A 20,581-nucleotide genomic window follows, 5' to 3' on the forward strand; every position below is an offset into this window, starting at 1 on the left:
AAAGAGTGCTGCGATAAACATTGGGGAACAGGCATACCTTCGACTTGATGATTTCCATTCCTCTGGGTATATTCCCAACAGTGGGATAGCTGGGTCGTATGGTAGATCTATCTGCGATTGTTTGAGGAACCTCCATACCGTTTTCCATAGAGGCTGCACCATTTTGCAGTCCCACCAACAATGTATGAGAGTTCCTTTTTCTCCTCAACCTCGCCAGCATTTATCTTTCAGAGTCTTTTGGATTTTAGCCATCCTAACTGGGGTTAGATGGTATCTCAGTGTGGTTTTGATTTGCATTTCCCGGATGCTGAGTGATGTTGAGCATTTTTTCATATGTCTGTTGGCCATTTGTATATCTTCCTTAGAGAAATGCCTACTTAGCTCTTTTGCCCATTTTTTAATTGGGTTGCTTGTTTTCTTCTTGTAAAGTTGTTTGAGTTCCTTATATATTCTGGATATTAATCCTTTGTCAGATGTATATTTTGCAAATATTTTCTCCCACTCTGTTGGTTGTCTTTTAACTCTTTTAATTGTTTCTTTTGCTGTGCAGAAGCTTTTTAGTTTGATATAATCCCATTTGTTTATTTTTCCTTTGGTTGCCCGTGCTTTTGGGGTCGTATTCATGAAGTCTGTGCCCAGTCCTATTTCCTGAAGTGTTTCTCCTATGTTTTCTTTAAGAAGTTTTATTGTTTCAGGGTGTATATTTAAATCCTTAATCCATTTTGAGCTGATTTTAGTATACGGTGAGAGGTATGGATCTAGTTTCATTCTCCTGCATATGGATATCCAGTTATCCCAGCACCATTTGCTGAATAGGCAGTCCCTTCCCCAGTGAATAGGCTTGGTGCCTTTGTCAAAGATCAGATGGAAGTAAGTGTGTGGGTTGATTTCTGGATTCTCTATTCTATTCCATTGGTCAGTGTGTCTGTTTTTATGCCAGTACCATACTGTTTTGGTTATTATAGCTTTGTAGTATAGCTTAAAGTCAGGTAGTGTTATGCCTCCAGCTTTATTTTTTTTGCTCAGCATTGCTTTGGCTATGCGTGGTCTTTTATTATTCCATATAAATGTCTGGATAGTTTTTTCCATTTCTGAGAAAAATGTCTTTGGAATTTTGATGGGGATTGCATTGAATTTGTATATCACTTTGGGTAGTATGGATATTTTCACTATGTTGATTCTTCCAATCCAAGAGCATGGGATATCTTTCCATCTTCTTGTATCCTCTCTAATTTCTCTCAGCGGTGGTTTGTAGTTCTCATTATAGAGATTTTTCACCTCCTTGGTTAACTCAATTCCTAAGTATTTTATTTTTTTGGTGGCTATTGTAAATGGGCAGGCTTTCTTGATTTCTCGTTCTGCATGTTCACTATTGGAGAAAAGAAATGCTACTGATTTTTGTGTGTTGATTTTGTATCCTGCTACTGTGCTGAAATCATTTATCAATTCCAAGAGTTTTTTTGTAGAGGTTTTAGGCTGTTCGATATATAGGATCATGTCATCTGCAAACAGGGACATTTTGACTTCATCTTTTCCAATCTGGGTGCCCTTTATTTCCTTCTCTTCTCTGATTGCTCTGGCTAGTACTTCCAACACTATGTTGAATAGGAATGGTGAGAGTGGGCATCCTTGTCTAGTTCCTGTTCTTAAAGGAAAAGCTTTCAGCTTTTCCCCATTCAGGATGATATTGGCAGTGGGTTTGGCATATATGGCTTTAATTATGTTGAGATACTTTCCCTCTATACCTAACTTATAGAGGGTCTTTGTCATGAATGAGTGCTGAACTTTATCAAATGCTTTTTCAGCATCTATAGAGATGATCATATGGTCCTTGTGTTTGAGTTTATTAATATGGTGTATCACATTTATTGATTTGCGTATGTTGAACCAATCTTGCATCCCTGGGATGAATCCCACTTGACTGTGATGAATAATTTTACGTATGTGTTACTGTATTCTGTTTGCTAGTATTTTAGTGAGGATTTTTGCATCTATATTTATCAAGGATATCGGCCTGTAGTTTTCTTTTTTGGTTATATCTTTACCCGGTTTTGGTATCAGGATGATGTTTGCTTCATAGAATGAGTTTGGGAGATTTGCGTCCGTTTCAATCTTTTGGAATAGTTTGTAAAGAATCGGTGTCAATTCCTCTTTGAATGTTTGGTAAAATTCTGCTGTGAATCCATCTGGTCCTGGGCTTTTCTTTGTTGGGAGCCTTCTGATAACAGCTTCAATCTCCTTTATTGTTATTGGTCTGTTCAAATTTTCTACGTCTTCATGGTTCAGTTTTGGGAGCTTGTGTGTGTCCAGAAATTTATCCATTTCCTCCAGATTTTCAAATTTGTTGGCGTATAGTTGTTTATAGTAGTCTCGAATGATTCCTTGTATTTCAGATGAATCAGTTGTAATATCGCCTTTTTCATTTCTAATTTTGGTTATTTGAGTCTTCTCTCTTCTTTTTTTTGTTAGCCATGCTAATGGTTTGTCAATTTTATTTATCTTTTCAAAAAACCAACTTTTTGATTCGTTGATCTTTTGAATTGTTTTTTGGTTTTCAATTTCATTCAGTTCTGCTCTGGTCTTAATGATTTCCTTCCGTCTGCTAACTTTAGGTTTGGATTGTTCTTGTTTTTCTAGTTCTTTAAGGTGAAGTGTTAGGCTGTTCACTTGCCATCTTTCCATTCTTCTGAAGTGAGCGTTTAATGCAATAAATTTCCCCCTCAATACTGCTTTTGCAGTATCCCACAGGTTTTGGTATGATGTATCATCGTTTTCATTAGTTTCAATAAATTTTTTGATTTCCTGCTTGATTTCTTCTTGGACCCATATGTCATTAAGTAGAATGCTGTTTAATTTCCATGTGTTTGTATAGTTTCCAGAGTTTCGTTTGTTATTAATTTCTAGTTTTAATCCATTGTGGTCTGAGAAGATACATGGGATAATTCCAATTTTTTTGAATTTATTGAGACTTGATTTGTGACCTAATATGTGATCTATCCTGGAGAATGATCCATGTGCTGATGAGAAGAATGAATATTCTGAGGTTGTTGGGTGGAATGTTCTGTAGATATCTGCCAATTCCAATTGGTCTAGAGTCTTGTTTAGATCTTGTGTTTCTCTACTGATTCTTTGCCTAGATGATCTGTCTAATATTGACAGTGGGGTGTTCAGGTCCCCTGCTATTATGGTATTAGTGTCTATTTCCTTCTTTAGGTCTAATAGAGTTTGTTTTATAAATCTGGCTGCTCCAACATTGGGTGCGTACATATTTATGATGGTTGTGTCTTCTTGATGGATCAGTCCTTTTATCATTAAGTAGTGTCCCTCATTGTCTCTTTTTATGGTTTTTAGTTTAAAGTCTATTTTGTCAGATATAAGAATAGCTACTCCAGCTCGTTTTTCTTTTCTGTTTGCATGGTAAATCTTTTTCCATCCTTTCACTCTTAGTCTATGTGAATCTTTATGGGTGAGGTGGGTCTCTTGTAGGCAGCATATAGTTGGGTCTTCCTTTTTGATCCAGTCAGCCAGTCTGTGTCTTTTGATTGGGGAATTTAAGCCTTTTACATTAAGAGTTGTTATTGAAAGGTGTTGATTTATTCCTAGCATTTTATTGGTTGTTTGGTTGTCTTAGGTGTCTTTTGTTCCTTGCTTTCTGATTTACTGTTTGGTTTCTGTGTTTGTTGGTTCTTTAGGTTGTAGATAGTGTTTTTGTTTGCTTGTTTTCTCTTCATGAATGCCATTTTTATTATACTAGCGGGTTTAGATTTTTCTTGGGTTTTTATGGCAGTGGTAGTTATTTTTCAGGAACCAAACCCAGTACTCCCTTGAGGATTTCTTGTAAGGGTGGTCTTGTGGTAGTGAACTCCTGCAGTTTTTGTTTGTCTGAGAAATATACTATTTGCCCTTCATTTCGGAAGGATAACCTTGCAGGGTAGAGTATTCTTGGCTGGCAATCTTTGTCTTTTAGTATTTTGAAAATATCATCCCATTCCTTTCTGGCTTTTAGGGTTTGTGATGAAAAGTCTGATGTTAGCCTGATTGGGGCTCCCTTATAGGTGATTTGATGCTTCTCTCTTGCAGCTTTTAAGATTCTCTCTTTGTCTCTGAGTTTTGCCAATTTGACTATGACATGTCTTGGAGAAGGCCTTTTTGGGTTGAATACGTTTGGAGATCGTTGAGCTTCCTGGATCTGAAGATCTGTGATTTTTCCTATACCTGGGAAGTTTTCTGCCACTATTTTTTTGAATATGTTTTCAATGGAATCTCCATTTTCCTCCCCTTCTGGAATACCCATGACTTGGATATTTGAGTGCTTAAGGTTGTCTGATATCTCTCTCAGATTTTCTTCAATGTCCTTGATTCTTTTTTCTTTCTTTTTGTCTGCTTGTGTTATTTCAAACAGCCCATCTTCAAGTTCAGAGGTTCTCTCTTCAACTTCGACAAGCCTGCTGGTTAAACTCTCCGTTGAAAACACTTATTCTTTATCAGGTCTTTTATCCAGCAATTTTAGATACCAGCTGAATAAGCATTAGGAAGTCTGACTTCAGGAATGCTGTGCAGACATTCATTTATTACGATGCCTGAGTGATGAGCAGCTTGGTCCCCCACCATGGTATCCATTCCAGGAGTGCCTGAGACTAAGTCTTACTTTTCTTTCTTATTTTCTTATTTTTCTCACTGCATGCCTTTTACAGTGCCTGACACATAATTGGGGGCATCATAATGTTTATAAAATCAGAGAACAATAGAAAGATTTCCTTGTCTCTTTCAGTTGGTGCCTAGCTGGCTGTGTACCAGATCTGACTTCTGTTTAGGCACCTGCTCTCCGGAAAATAACCTCGAGAAGTCAGCCTGCACCAGGGTGGGGAGCTGCCCGTCACTCCCCGTTGCTTTCTTTTTCTCTGAAGGGGCCATGCTTTAGATGCTTTAGATATTTGAGAAATCACTTCAAGACTGAAAGCTGACTTCCACTTCCAGACCTAAAAGTGGGTCAACCGCTCTCAAAATGAAAATTTCATTGAAGGAGGGAACTTTACGGTACCTTTCAGCCCAGAAACAAAACAACATGTATTCTGGATGAGTCATTTCATTTCTGACCTGAGGCAAGTCTTTCTGCCCTGAGTGACACTGGGCTTCTTTCTGAGCCTAAAGTTCCAAGTAAAGAGCTGTACTTATAATTGATGGTGCCTAGTGACTGGATCTGTGAGGCCTGTTTAAGCAAACAGTTACAAAAGACATGTGGAAATCCTCCAGTCGCTCCAGAAAGGGCTCACTAATGGCTGGGATCTGGAGCGCTAAACTGGAAATCACATGAGGCCAGACGGACGTTATTCCATGCCGACCGAGGCACGTGCTGCAGGGAGTGGGTATGTTTGGAATTGGATCTGGAGAAAAGTGGCCCCTGGATCCCACATACAGGGAGTTCGAGGTATTGGGAGATGAAGCACCCCTGAACGAGGCCAGGAAGGTTTCTGGAAGAGGTGGGGTATTGGAGTCATTTTAAGTTTCTGTAAAGGGCATTTTAGGCAAATGCTGCTGCTTTCAAGGCAAGAGCAGGGCTGGCTAGATGGAGAGGCATTGGAGATACTGCCTGGAAGAGGAGCCAGGAAGGTCAGTAGTCAACGTGCAGGGTCCCCTTCAGGTGCCAGGCACTTGATGAAGAGCTGAAGCCTGCCCGTGCTTTTGATAATGGATAAGAAAGAACTTTCTATGGTGAAATACTAGCTGTGGTCATTCCCCAAGGGCCCCTCACCAACTCAGCATACCCAGGGAGAGGGCAAACCAGGACCACTTGTGCAAACAAGACACCCCTCTCTCAAGACACTTCTATCTCTGAGGAAACAGTCTCATAAAATGGATTTTATTAGAACAAGACATTTTATTGCCATCTGCCAAAAAGTTGCCAGAATCAATGTTCAGATCTATGGTGTCTTAGCTATGGGGGGTGCCCCCTCCAAGGTAGTGCCACCGTGTCCTGCACAAGTGCTCAACCCTCCCCAGTGGCCCCAGGCAGTGCCCATGTCTTTGTTTTCCATGACTCCCCCTTCACCGTGCATACTGGGCACCCACCATGAGAAAGGGGCTCAGACCTTTTGGTCTGTTGTCAACCGACTGCCTCTCTCTAGCAACGCGGTGCTCTGCTGGAAGTTCTGCCATGTGTTCCACAAACTCCTCCGGGATGGACACCCAAACGTGAGTTCTTAAAGCTGCAGGGGGGGGCCCAGGGGCCAGGGACCCATGTGGGGAAAGTGTGAGGCCTTGGGCCCCAAAGGCTGCTGTCCACTCCCATACTGCCCCCTTCACCTGGCCTTTTGGTTACTGATTAGAGGTGAGAATACCTCTCCCCAGTCAGCCTCTCCTCCCCAGCCAGGCCCAGCATTTACTGTCCTCTTGCCTCCCCTTCTGTTCTCATAGGCTTTCTCTTCCCTTTCCAGGTCCTGAAGGACTCTCTGAGATACAAAAATGAACTGAGCGACATGAGCAGGATGTGGGTGAGTTTGGAGATGTGCCCAGGGGCCACCTGCTCCTCCTCCTTCTCCAGAGGCCACAGAACAATGAGTGGAATGGAACAAATTCATCTCTTTCATCTTGTCCAGGATTTCTCTCATGAGCATCAGGGAGGGACTAAGGATGCCCCCAAATAGTACCTTAATATCCATAGTCTTACCTGGTGTCTCTGGAAGCTGCAGAAAAGTTCCAGGGCCTGGGAGCTCCTGCCAATGGAACTTCATGTCACAAAGTTGTCTGGGCATTGTGATCTCTCAGCAGAGATGTTGTTACAGTGCCTACTTCTCCTTTCCACTGGTCCCATTGGGTCACGGTACATTGAGAATTAGCATTCCCAATTCTTAATGCTAGTGCCTTTTCTTTCCTGTCTAGAGATTCTAAGTGCTTTAGAATGAGGGAGGAGGTAGATGGCAATATCAGAATCAGTTGAAAAGAGTGTTTCTGTACACACACCCAAATCCCTCTAGATTCTGATGTCCAATGGTGTGTGTAGGAAGGAGGAGTAATCTTCATTTTGAGGAATCTTCTCTGGTTGATTCTGTATGCCCTTTTACCCCCACCAGTTGAAAACTATTACTTTAGCCTTTTCCCTCAAAGTCCTACCTGTATCTGTTTGTACTCACAAAATGTTAGCAATTATGTAGTCCAATCTACCCACCATAGTTGAAGAGATACAGGCCTAGAGAGGGAAGCAGCTTGTCCTAAAGTCACAAGGCTAGTTACCTGAACAAAGCTCAAAGTTGTCCCCTAATCTCCCAACTGCATGCTAGATAGAAAGCTTTCCCTATAACACGTAAAGCTTAGGTCTTTTTCCTTCTTATTAGAATTTGCCTGGTATAAATATTTTTCTCCTTCTTTTTACTTTCAATTTTCCTATATTCTTAAGATTTAGAATTATCACTTGTAAATAGCATTCAGTTGTGGGTGGTTTTGTTTTTGTTTTTTATTCAAGATGGCAGTCTTTGCCTTTTAACTGGGCATTTAGTCTATTTACATTTATTATAATGCATGATATGTTTAGATTTGCATTTCCCATCTTATTTTGTGCTTTCTGTTTGTCCCATTTGTTCTGGTTCTATTTCTTTCATTTCTTGCTTCTTTTGGATTGATTGGGTATTTTTTTCTCATTCTACTTTTTTCTAATGACTAGTTGGGAGGTTTAAAAAAAAATTCTACTGTTTAAATTTTTTGGTATGCTTTCTATTAATTACAAAATGCTTCCTTAGTTTATTAAGGTCTAAATTTCATATTTTTATCTGTTTCCTGTATGATACAATAACACAGAGACCTTAGAATATTTTAATTCCATTCACCCCTCAAGTTATATGTTATTATTGTCATGTATTTTAGTTTTGGTTATGTTTCTCTCCTTAAATCCTGTAAGATATTGTTTTGTTTTAAATGTTTTATTCTTTGCTCTTCTCAAACCTTACATCTGGGATCACTTTGTTTCTGCCTGAATTATTTCTTGTAGAATTTCCTTTATTGAGAGTCTGCTGGTAGCAAACATCATGTTTGCTTGTTTGAGAATGTCTTTATTTCAACCTCATTCATGGAAGTTATTTTCTCTGGGTTTAGAAGTCTAAGGTGACAGTTGTTTTCTCCCAGCACGTGGAGGATATTATTCCACTTATCTTTCCACTGACTCTGGTTTCTGTTATTTTCATGAAGTCAGCCATGAGACTAGCAGTTGCTCCTTTGAAGCTAATCTGTGTTTTTTCTCTGACCATTTTTAAAATCTTAGAATGTGTCTAGGAGTGAATTTATTTTAGATTGTCTGGATTTCTTAAATTTCTGAGTTAAGAGATTAACTGATATCTTTTATCAGTTAGGGAAAACTCCCATTGTCACTACAAACATTACCTTTGCTCCATTCTGTCCTTTCTTTCTGAGACTTTGGTTAGAAATGTGTCAGACTTTCTTGCTCTATCCCCCATGTCTCTAAACCACTATTTTGGACTTTTTCTGCCAATTTTCTCTGTTGCATCCTGGATAACTTCATCAGAGCCAGCTTTCAGTCCTCTTGTTCCCTCTCCAGCTGGTCTAATCTGTTGTTAATACTCTGCATAAGGTTTTTAATTTTAGTACATTTTTTATTTCTTGAAGCGTTTTTTTTCAAATCTGCTTGATATTTTTTTATAATTTCTTATATCCTGCATATGTTTTCAAACGATCTCTTATTTGTTTAGATATATTAAACATAGTCATTTTATTTTATTTTATTTTATTTTATTTTATTTTATAGATTTTATTTTATTTATTTGTTGTTTTTTCATGACCGGCACTCAGCCAGTGAGTGCACCGGTCATTCTTATATAGGATCCGAACCCGCGGCGGGAGCGTCGCCGCGCTCCCAGCGCAGCACTCTACCGAGTGCGCCACGGGCTCGGCCCAAACATAGTCATTTTAAATGCCACTTTTTATCTTTCCATTACCTAAAGTCTTTTGAGATCTGTTTTTGCCACCTGTCATTTTTGGTGATTCTTGCTCATGCTACGCAGTTTCCTTTTGTGCTTAGTTATTTTTTACTGTGAGCTGCTCATTTTGTTTGGAATCTTATTTGTCAGAATTCTCTGGAGTCTGTATGAAGGCAGGTTCCTCCAGAGAGTTGGCATTGGCTTCCTCTGAGATCTCTCTAAATTAAATTCTCTGCTTAAGGATTTGTGAATTCTGGGCAGATCCCCTCGAAGACTGGCTCATGCGTCTGGTTCTCTGCAGCAGTTTTTCCGTCCTTCAGATTACAACAGTGGTTTGAGGCCATAGATCTGCTTTACAGTCCTCAGGGAGGATTTCCTCAGTACAGGAGTGCCAGTGTGTGTATTATTTTCAGTTTACCCTTGCTCCTCCTGTACCACATCTCCTCCACTAGACCCCTCAACTTGGGCAGGCCAGAGCCCAGCCTCTTCTTCACCACCCGTTCCAAAAGATCAAAGCTCAGGTTCACCTGGTGTGGCCACCCCCGTCTCCCTCCTACCCTCTCACCCCAGCATTCCAGTCATCTGAGCGTCTGTGTTCACTCAGTTCCTGGCCCGAGGATTCCTTACTCTCTTGTTAACTCAATAAGGCCTTCAAAAAGAAACTTTTAATATTTTACTCGATATTTTTAGTAGCTTTCAGTGGGAAGGTCAACCCAGGTACCTCACCTGCCTTGTTATCCAAAATGTAATTCCTTTAGGTATTTCTTCCTGGGTGGTTCTGTCTCTTCCCTTTGACTAAGAGTTTCTGGAAGTCAGGATCGTCTTTTACTTCTTGATCCTTGTGCATTTCATGTTAACTATAGTTGTCTTTGATAGAATATTTTTTCTCCTTTTTCTACTTTTCAGTACTTTCTGATTTTTATGTAATGAATAAGTATTTCATAAAAATCAGTAAAACATGATTTGTTTTGAGAAAACAAATTTTGTAATAACATTATGAAAATACTGCCATCTCTGGCATTAATGTTTTTAAACTCCTCTGATTACTTACCCCCTTTGGTGCCCTTTCAGGCATGTTTCGATGTGGATCCTTTATTCTACCCTCGAAGGTATAGACACACTTAAAAGAAATGTAGAAGTCAAAACTCGTGGGATCCACAGCTATGAGTTGAAGGGTTCTTCGTGTCCCATCTCCCTCCTTTTTTGTAGATAACTGGGAGTCATTAGTATCATTCTGCTAATGTGGCTCCTTCCGAGGCACCAGGACAGCTGGGGACCTGGCTGCATGGGCAGACCCCATGGGAAGGGTCTTTCTTCACCAGCTAGGATTGGTCCCCTTTCAAGTGCCCATCCCATGTGTGATACTGTAGGTGCTCTTAGTCTCTTGGAGCCCATCTGGAGGAGGTGTTTACTGTGCTTAGATAGACAGAAAGAAGGAAATAGCCCTTAACTAGACTATGATTGTAAAGAGTAGGAGACAAAATTCTTAAGTAAGAAGGCTTGTGCAGAATTTATCCTAAGGAAGTCCTCGTGTTTATACAAAAGGTCATGCTGTCAGAATGTTCGTGGAAACATTATTTATTAATTAGTTTATTTATATTGAATCATAATTGATTATACATTTTTGGGGGGTTCAATGTTGACATATGTTGATCAAATCAATATTACTAGCATATATATTATTGCAAATCATACTTATTCTTTATGCCCCTTGTCCAATCTTTCCCCATCCCCCTCTCCCCCGTCTAATTACCCAAGATTTCATCTCTCTTTTGAAAGAGTAATGGTTACTGTGTTCAATTATTGCCTAGATGATCTGTCCAATGCTGAGAGGTGTGTTCAGGTCCCCCAATATTATCGTAGAGCAGATGTTTCTTCTGCCACTTTGGAATGGGCTTTGTGGAGAGAGACATGCTCTTTTCTTTGGTCTCTGCTGGTGGCTCTCCTTGTGTCAATGCACTTCAGTGGCTGGCGGACCAGCTACACAATGGTTGTAGATCTAGCCACTTTTGGGGCAGCCGTGGTTATTGTGGTGGCCGTGGTAGGCCACCCACATGGAGGTGATGTTTTTGGTATGCTCCTTAACTAGTTGGTGATGGCAATGGTGGTGTGCCTGGTTGTGGGAGGGGGTCTGGTCCCCAGACCCATGCCTCAGGACCCTGGGTAGGCCCCGTGGTGCTGGCAGTGTGCCTGGTTGTCCTCCCTTTCTGGCTTGGTAGGCCAGGGGACTTCCAGTCTTTCTAGGTGTTATAGGTGTTCTTTGGTGAAATGAGACCTTTACTAGTTAATATCAGACTTTGTCTCTGGTTGTGGGTATTCCGTTTTTTCTCTCAGTTCTGTGTTGGATTATTTGCTGTTCCCACCACTTAAACTCTGTGCTAGAACTAATTTGTTGTCCTTTGCTTACTTCTAAAGTGGGGGAACTTCCTGTGGGAACCAGCACTTGAGCTGTGTGGTTGAGCTAAATTGCTGCTTTGCTGCTGATTCCCTAGGGAAGGCTTTTTCTGCAGCTCAGCATTTAACGGTTGACTTTATAGGTTCTTACAGGTTTAGTGAAATCCACTGCACCTGGGTTGTGTAAAAACTCTGGTCTGGACCTGAGTCTTTTCATCAAACTGCACCTCATGCAAGTCTATATTCCTGACCAGTCTCCTCTGAGTGGTCCTTCCCTGATCGGGGGGCAGATCAGCTGTCCTTGGTGGGCCCGTTTCCTACACTGCCCATGCTCCAAACACTTCCCATGGGACAGGCTGTACACCAGTCCTTTGCAGTGACTCACTGGCCTCTGAGAGGCTCCTTTTTTTCAGCTGTTGTGGTTCCTTGCTCCTATTCAGGTCCACGGGAATCCTATTAGTGGTCTTGCTGGCCTGGAGGCCACCAAGTCCCTCTTCTCCCCTGCTGCCTCCAAGCAACTCCATCCAAAGGACACAGCTGCAGCTTTTGCTGGCTCCATGCTCTCAGCAGCTCCAGCCTGGAAGTGGCTGGGACTCAAAACGGTTGGAGTGGTTCTTTCTTTCATCGTGGCTTCTCCAGCCTCCATACACTCTGTAGGTCTCCCCTCCTCTTCCCCTGAGCTCTAGTGGCCCCAGCTTGGCTGTCATTGCTTTTTAATAGTTGTAATTGGTTGATTTGTGGGAGAGAGTGACACTGGGGACCATCTATTCCGCCATCTTGGCCGGAAGTCCGTGGAAGCATAATTTATAACAGCCATAATATCAACTAATTTTACTTGGCTTCAGCTAATTTGAATTTATTGAATTAGTTTAATAAATTATGGTATATACTTATGTACTGGGCAGTCACTAAAAATGATGATACAGAAGAAAGTTTAGGAAGATGGAAAAAATTGTAGTATATTAAGTGAAAAAAATAAATTGATTCCATTTTATATTTAATAATAAAGGCAGAGCACCGAGAATATTGGCAGGCAGTGAAACTATTCTGTATGATACTATAATGGTGGATGCAAGTGATCACATACCCATAGAATGGGTCAAAACCCATAGAACATACAACACTGAGAGTGAACCCTACTGTAAACTGTGGACTTTGGGTGATCACAATGTGTTTATTGATTGGAATAAATGTACTGCCCTTGCGGGGGATGTTGATAGTGGAGAGGTTGTGTGTGTTGGAGGTCGGTAAGCAGTATATGGAACTCTGTACTTTCTGCTCAATTTTGCTGTGAACCTAAAACTCCTCCTAAAAATAATCTATTTAAATCGAAAAAGTAAAGTAAAATAAAAGGAGGGTCATACTCCCAAGATGTTAGCCGTGATTGTATCTTCTGTTTAGATTAAGGGTGATTTGTTTGTGAGTGCACTTTTCTGCATTCCAAATTTTCAACAAAAGACATCTGTTATTTTCATAATCAGAAAAAGAGGGATTCTTTACAAAAGAAGTCCTGGCTGCAGGTCTCCCCACCCAAGTGCTCTCTGTGTTGACACTCCCAGATTTTATTTCTTCTTCCTAAAAGGGCCACCTGAGTGAGGGGTATGGACAGCTCTGCAGCATCTACCTCAAACTGCTGAGAACGAAGATGGAGTACCACACCAAAGTGAGTCTGCGACGGTCCGGACACCACCATCTGCCTCTCCCCCACATCCCTCCCTGTCCCCTCCGTCCCCTCAGCTCCTCTCTGGGCTTAATTGTCAGGTCTCTCAGCTCATAGCCCACCTGGGCTCCTCAGTGAGTGTGAATACCATGTCCCAGCCATGTGAGAAGAAGACAGTTCATAGGGCCACATGTGGTGTGACAGGGGGACTTGGATCTTGGCCTGTGTCTTCTGCACATTTTGCAAGTAGAAAAGGAACCATATCCTCTGGTTGCCTCATGAAATGTTACAGAAGCATTGATTTTACTGTTAATAAAAACAATTCCTGCAGTTTCTATAGTGAGTTTCCCCCCCAGAACCTTCTCTTAGTCAGTACGTGACTTTGGCCAGAAAGTATTTCTCGTGCACCTGATACACGTGGAACTGTGCGCTCAGCACCAAAGGGTGTGTGACAGTGAGTAAGCGTGACCTGCTCTTTAGGAGCTTACGGGTTCGTGGGGGAGGGAGGCTTACACATTCGCAGTAGCCGTGCGACTGTGCAGAGCGGTAATCTGTGTCTGGAGAAAGGTGCCAAAGACATCTTGGAGTGACACAGGGTTACAGTGGCAGAAAGGGCAGGACACAGGGGCACTGTGAGAATGGGAATGGTGCAAATAGGTGGGTGGGGAAGGGGAATGGCAGGTGAGAGAGGAACAGCTTAAATTAGCGAGTGGGAATGGAGAAGAGAAGAGATTCAAGAAGAAATAACATTATTTAGTGTCTTGATCGCTATTATCGTTTATGTACTTGAAGGGTGGCTTTGATTCATTGATACTTTTCTGCCCTGTTAAGCCTTTTATGTACATCACTTAATCCTGACAATAACCATAGGTAGTTGGTATTATTATATTCTGGGAAAAGAAGGTCTGGGGAGTGGTCGAGTCCCTTGCCCAGTCCTACAGCTCCTCAGGAGTGACATGGGGACTTGACACGAGCCACACTGTGAGAGTGGCCACTCTTAGCTCCCCTCGACAGAGGTGCCTGCCATGGACCAGAACGAGTTAGGTTCTGAGGTGAGAAAGATGAAGAGCCTTTGTCCCTGCCTTTGGGGGGCTTATAGTTTGGTTGGGGGAGAAGTGGTAGTGGGAGAGAAGATAGACAAGGACAGTAAGGACCAGAACCGAGAGGGCTGGAGGTGGTTCAGAAGCATGTAAGGGCATGACTAGCCCACTCTCGGGACCCGGTGGAGTTCTCAGAGGCGGCACACCTGCTCTCGGTCTTAGAGCTTATGGTTGTCTATGCTGCAGAACACTTCCCCCAAAATCCAGTGGCTTTAAACAACAACAGTCTTTAATTAGCTCTCAGTCTCTGTTGGTCAGGAGTTCCGGAGGGGCTTGGCTGGGCACTTATGGCCAGCAGTCTCTCTCATAGTTGCAGTCAGAAGCCGACTGGGGCAGAGCAGCTGGGGGCTGGCCTGGCATCCCTCCCTCCTGCAAAATACACTCACGTCCCGCCCCCCAGGAACCAATCTGCCACATAGTGGGTGGAGAGGAGGTGGCCAGATGAAGAAGGCATTCCAGGCAGAGGGATCAGCTGGATACCTGAGGGTGTCAGGCCCAGGACAGTTTGGTGTTCCTGTGGAACTAGCAGTAGATCCACTTTGGCATGATGTGCCAGCAACGTGGAGAGCAGTGGGTGGCCAGGCAGTTGTGTGAAACTGCCTAGTCCCAGAAGCCTCAGCACCCGCCTGAGAAGCTCCTTAGAATGTTCTGTACCGATGGGGATCAGGCTGTAAGGCAGGGACGTAACCACTGTGCATTGTAGGTTGCTGTTTCTGGGGGCAGTGTAGAGGGTGGACTTGAGAGACGCAGGCTACCAGCACGGACGATGTTGAGGGCCAGAATTAGCAGTTGTCATGGGACAGACCAAGGGGCGGGGACTGCCTGAAGATTGTCAGGAAAAGGTGGAGGGCAGGGGCAATAGGAAGAGGAACAAGGGCTCACAGAGGCAGAGGCTGGGTGCTCCAAGAGCACAGAGAACAGGTGTCTGCCCAGCATCTAGCCCAGAACACACGCTCCATCAGGATTTGATGAATGAATGACAAAGTGAACCGGAACCTGGACGGGATCTAATAGCGCAGGGGGTGCTGATCCTGAGTAAGGACAGAGGCTGGCCCTTCCTCCTTGGAGGCCAGAGGAAAGGAAGGACAACCGGGTGCGTTCATTGCAGGGAAGAGCGTGGGAAGCAGGATGCTGAGTCAGCTACCTACGATGGCAGGAGGAGGGCCGTGTGCTGAGGGGGACGGTGTGGGAATCAGATACCAGGTTTGGGAGTGGAACACTTATCTATAGGAAGGGGAACTGGTCAGGGGCAATAGCAAAACTGTTAAGGACCACTGTTATAGACTGAATGTTTTCTCTGAAAATTCATATGTCAAAATTCTAACCTTCAGTGTGATGGTCCTAGGGGCCTTTGGGAGGTCATAAATTATGAGGGTGGCATCCTCATGAATGGGACTAGTGCCCATATAAAAAGAGACAGGACAGCTGCTGCTTTCTCTCTGCCATGTGAGGGCCATAACCAGGACACAGCCCTCCCCAAGAACTGAATCTGCCAGCACCTTGATCTTGGGCTTCAGAACTGTGAGAATTCAGTGTTTTTTGTTTTAAGCCACTCAGTCTGAGGTGCCTTGTTATAGCAGCCCAAGCTGGTGAAGACAGACACTAAGACCAGAGAGCATGAAGTCATGGTGACGCCAGCTGTGAGTCCTTCTCCAGGGACATTTGGCAGCTGGCTTTAGGCACAGAGCATGTGACAAGGGTCCAGGCTCAGCAGGTTTTAACAGCAGGGTAGTGACCACAGCTGGAAAGGCAGGAGCATGGGAGTGGGACCTGGCCACCAATCATGATGTCCAGACCGAGCAAGAGAGCAAACATGGCCAGAAGGGGCCAGAGAGACTGGGAGAAGAGGGAGCAGGAAGGGACTGGACATCTCTTAGACAGAGGGACAGGAGAGGATGGGAAGGGCAGAGGCCCAGGGGTCACAGCCAGCCAGCTGGTGAGGTGCTGGAGTGGAAGATTCCAGGGAGGGGCAGGTCCAGGTGACAGCAGCGTCCAGAGTGGGCATCAGGAGCCAACATGAGTAGAGCTGGAGAAGCTGAAATTGAGGATGTCGGAGGCTGTGGTCCCAGGGTGCAGGAAGACTGACCCATGTGCCAGGGACCTGGGTGGTACTGGCTAGTGACCAGGAGATGGCAGGTACCAGTGAAGAGGAACTATAAAGCAGGAATCACTGAATCAAATGAACCTGCAAGCATGAGCCATTTTCATGTGGCGTGGAGCAACATGGGGCCCCTGGAGGAATGCTAAACAGGGCCATGGAGAATGAACACTCATCACTCCAGAAGGCTGCACCATCCTTTTGGGACAGGGGACAGATTGAGGCTGGAAGCTTCCCTGAAATTCTAGGAGGGCAGCAGGATAGTTGATGTAGCACAGGAAGCACCATGAGAACAGTGAAGAGGGTTTGGCTGGACAGCTAGAGCCCTGTGTGTGGGCACCAGCCACCAAGGACGGCAGAGGCATGGATGTGCCTGCGGAGCCAAGAAGCCAAGTCTGCAATGGGACTTCCCTGGCAGAGGATGGAATATCGTAGACCCACAGAACATGGGGGACGTGGGAGCCAGAGACATGAGCCCTAGCTGTTGTGAGAAACTGCCGCCGCCTCCTGGAAGAACGCAGGCGCCTGCAGGAGGAGCTGCTGCATAGCGCATCTGACCCACCGCAGCCCAAGCTGCATAGACGGCTTGCTTGATGTTGGCCTGGTTGTGCTATACAGCAATCTCTGACTGCGCCCTGGTCTGACTGACTGCCTCTTCCTCCTCTCCAGAATCCCAGGTTCCCAGGCAACCTTCAGATGAGTGACCGACAGCTGGACGAGGCTGGAGAAAGTGATGTTAACAACTTGTAAGTGGCTGTCCTCATGCACTGGACCCAGTGGGGAGGAAAGCTTTAGTGGATGCTGTCACTCCCTGTCGGGGTCATAGATGGACTGATGGTAGGGGCAGTGGTTGGGGTGGGGACTAACACCCTGGGTGACTTGGCCTAGGGGCCACTTATTGCTGGTGCCTCGTCCAGAGCCCCTGCCTGGCTGTCTCACACCCCCAGGCTTCCCTCTGTGCTCCCCCTTCCACCTTCCCAACCCAGCACTGATCCCTGTCCTCCCCCTTTGCCACAGTCACTCATTGACTCTGCCCTGCTCCATCTTCAAGTGTCCTTAATACCCACTTGGGTAGGGGCTTAGAATTGGAGCTGGGTTGTGTATGTGCATATATGTGTGCGCATATGTGTGTATGCATGTGTGCGTGGGCATTTGTGCACACACATATGCATTGGGGGCTGGAAGCAGCAGCACTACCTGTCAGGGAGGGGCAGGTAACAGACTGGCCTGTGGCAGTGGAGTGTAAGCTCTCTTTCCTTTTGGGTCCAGTTTCCAGTTAACAGTGGAGATGTTTGACTACCTGGAGTGTGAACTAAACCTCTTCCAAACTGGTGAGTCTCTTCCGTCCCTTCTGACCAGGCTCTCATGGGATTGCCTAATTCCCAACCCTGTTTTCTGCTCGGACCAGCCGACCCAGCCCTCCTCTTCCTACAAGCTGTGCAGCACAAGGGGCAGGAAAATGGAGCTATTCGTACCCCTCTCTGCTCTCTCAATGCCTCATGCAGGAAGGGACTGAAGCTCTTGGGTATTTTCAAAGTCTGTGGTTTCCTGTCTGAGCAGAACGACCCTCCTGCCACTCCCTGCTGGTCTACCTCCTGAAGCCCAGGCCTTCAGGGGCCCAAAGATGGGTCATACCTCTTTGAAAGCCATGGGATTGTGGCCCCAACCCTGGTCAGGCCTTTGGACCAGTCCAGTCTGCTCCTCAGAGCTGGGCTGGCACTTGGGCATGATTTCCACTCAGGAAGAAGGGCTTGTGTCTGCCATTTAGTTGACAACCCTGGGGAAAAGCAGGTTGAACTGGGCCGTCACCCAAGTCCACACGAAAAGCTCGTGAAGTCTTGCTCCACTAGCAAGGGGAGTTGGCCACACTTCCAGGCTTCCTTCTGCTGAGAGTGCCTCCAGACCGTCAGCCCCTAACCCTCCCCTGACAAGTCGCAGCCGGTTCCCCTCTCTCATGTCTCACTTCCCCACACGTCCCACCCACCTCCTTTCCCTGGGGAACTAAGAACCAATGTTCTAAGATTCAAGGTGTTTCACCTTGGACAAGTGCCCAACTCTGAAAGAAAGAGTGCATTCCACACTGCAGTATTCACACACAAGCGTGGGGTCTTCTCAGCATTTGGACATGTAGGGCCGCTCTTGGGGCTGTGACTGTCACTCTGCATGGCGGCTTCCTTCCACGTGTCCATCTGTGCAGCAAATGCTTACTAGTGGCCACTTCTGTTCCAGCGCTATATGAGGCCTATGCTGGGGCAACACATTCCTTAATACTTTGATCAATCAGTTCAGTACAGGATGTGGTCAGAGAAACACCAGAAACAGTTGGAAACTGGTTTGTGGGAGAAAGAAGGTACTGGGCTGCTAGCAGCTATTTGAGCAGGGTCTGATACAAAAGTCAGTGCAGAGGTAAAACTGAAACAGAACATAGTCCCTCCCCTGAGGTCTCCCAGTCAGGTGAGAGAAGTGGTTTGATGATTTACTCATTTTTTTTTTAATGCATTGGAAATGTTTGCATGAAAGCAAACAATTATTTGTGACTAACTTAATTATTGACCTTTGTTTGGGTGGGAAGGATGTAGGTGGATAATTCAGAATTTATTTACTTTTAGCTTTGGAATGTGCTAGATTTGAATGCTGGTATGAGTGGTATTCCAGGAATTGCCAACCTTGGGAAAGTCTAGTCTAGAAGTCCTTAAGATTAGGATCCATGTCCTGCTAGTCCTCAAGATTAGGATCCATGTCCTGCTCATCTTTGAATTCCCTCTGTTCTAGTCCAGCACCTGTTAGATAGCAAGTGCTCAACAACAAGAAAAGAACTCTTGCTTTGGAAAAGCAGCAGGGAAGAAATAGTTCATAAAATGCTGTCTACTTCCGGCTTAGTGCTAAGGGAATATATGGGGTGAATTAGTTACATAGAGTCTTCTAGAGTAGAGCTACCCATATTTAAACCCCAGGTCTTTGCATGCACCCCTGCGTGGTCAAATGCAGATGGCTTTCTCATCCCCGAGGGAGCAAAGAACCTGTTCACCTACCCCCACCCCCACCCCGTACCTCAGGTGCCACATTTGAGTTCCATGAAAAGCATGAGAGCCGGTGTTGGAATAAGGCTCTCCAGCTTCTCAGTCCTACAGTGTGACGCTGTAAGGTTCTGCCCAGCAACCTTAGAGGGGCACCACTGTTTTCCAACACTGGGCAAATTACAGTTAACATTTATTTTGAGCACTTGGTTCTCAAAGTATGGCCCCTAGACCTATACAGCAGCAGCAGCATCCCCTAGGAACTTGCTAGAAATGCAAAGTCACGGCCCCACCCCAAACCTGCTGAATCAGAATCTGGAGGTGGGGCCCAGCAGCCTGTGTTTTAGCAAAGCCTCCTAGGTCTGCACTGTCCATCATGGTAGCCATGAGCCATATGTACTGTTTAAATTGTTTACAATTAAATAATATTTAAAAGTCAGGCCCTTAGTTGCACTAGTCATATTTCAGGTATATTTCAGGTAGCCACACGTGGCTAGCATATTGGATAGCGCATATAGAACATTCCCTTTATCACAGAATCCTATTGGACAGCACTGCTCTGGGTGACTCTGATGTGTGCTAAAGTTTGACAACCACTGAGCTAGGAAATATAGTTTTCAATCCTGGCTGCATATTAGAATCTCCTGGAGGGGAGTTGCAGACAGACATTAGTTTTTCGGTTTCCCCAGGTGATCCTAATCCGTCTCAAAGCCAGAGTTGAAAATTACTGCACAGTGCTATTCACTTTATAGGACAGTGGCATTTAAGTCTTCCAAGACTCTTGTGAGGTATGTGCTGATATAATCATCTGTGCTTTACAGAAGAGCATCTGAGGCACAGAGAGGTTGAGCAACTCGTCCATGGTCACACTGCTGTAGATGTTACTGGGTGCCAACGGGAAAGCACTGAAAGGCATCAGGAAAGCAGTGGGCAGGCCAGGAGCTGGAGCAGTCTGTGGTTCCTTGCCAGAGTAGAACCCAAGCAAGCCAGTAGTCTTTGGGATGGCTGCCTTGCAGTGACAGCTGCTTTTAATTTGTGTCAAGAAGAAGAGCTTCCTTTTAATTAGAACAGTTTGGTATTTTTTTCAGTCATCAAACTAACCCAGTTACCAGGGATTAGTGCCATCTTGGGGAGGCAGCGTGCACGAGCTCTGGGCTTCCATCTGGGGCAGTTCCACTCACAGAGGGACTGCAGGGAAAGTCATTTCCTTGCCTGCCACAGGTGGAGCCTCCAGAGGCAGTGAGCAGCCAAGAGGGAAAGTCAGCCCTGGCCAGTGGTATGAGCTGAGGGTCCATGGCCAGGCTTCCGGTTGCTCAGTATAGGATCTGGGACAGGGGGTTAATGTGGAAGGAACCCTGGAGCCAGAAATTTAAGGAGCAGCTTCCTCT

The 20,581-nt window shown here is 44.8% G+C and overlaps 1 protein-coding gene across 2 annotated transcripts in view; it reads left to right on the top strand.

Moving 5' to 3' along the window:
- HIP1 (huntingtin interacting protein 1) overlaps nucleotides 1–20,581 on the top strand; it is a 160,101-nt gene that overhangs the window by 107,527 nt on the left and 31,993 nt on the right. For both annotated transcript variants that reach the window (XM_063089744.1, XM_063089743.1), the window contains exons 3-7: nucleotides 6,050–6,192; nucleotides 6,435–6,491; nucleotides 12,901–12,981; nucleotides 16,846–16,922; nucleotides 17,446–17,507. In XM_063089744.1, coding sequence (XP_062945814.1) covers nucleotides 6,050–6,192; nucleotides 6,435–6,491; nucleotides 12,901–12,981; nucleotides 16,846–16,922; nucleotides 17,446–17,507 — 420 coding nt within the window. The remainder of the gene's footprint in view (nucleotides 1–6,049; nucleotides 6,193–6,434; nucleotides 6,492–12,900; nucleotides 12,982–16,845; nucleotides 16,923–17,445; nucleotides 17,508–20,581) is intronic.

Source organism: Cynocephalus volans, chromosome 3 (assembly GCF_027409185.1).
Source record: "Cynocephalus volans isolate mCynVol1 chromosome 3, mCynVol1.pri, whole genome shotgun sequence".
NCBI classification, from domain to species: domain Eukaryota; kingdom Metazoa; phylum Chordata; class Mammalia; order Dermoptera; family Cynocephalidae; genus Cynocephalus; species Cynocephalus volans.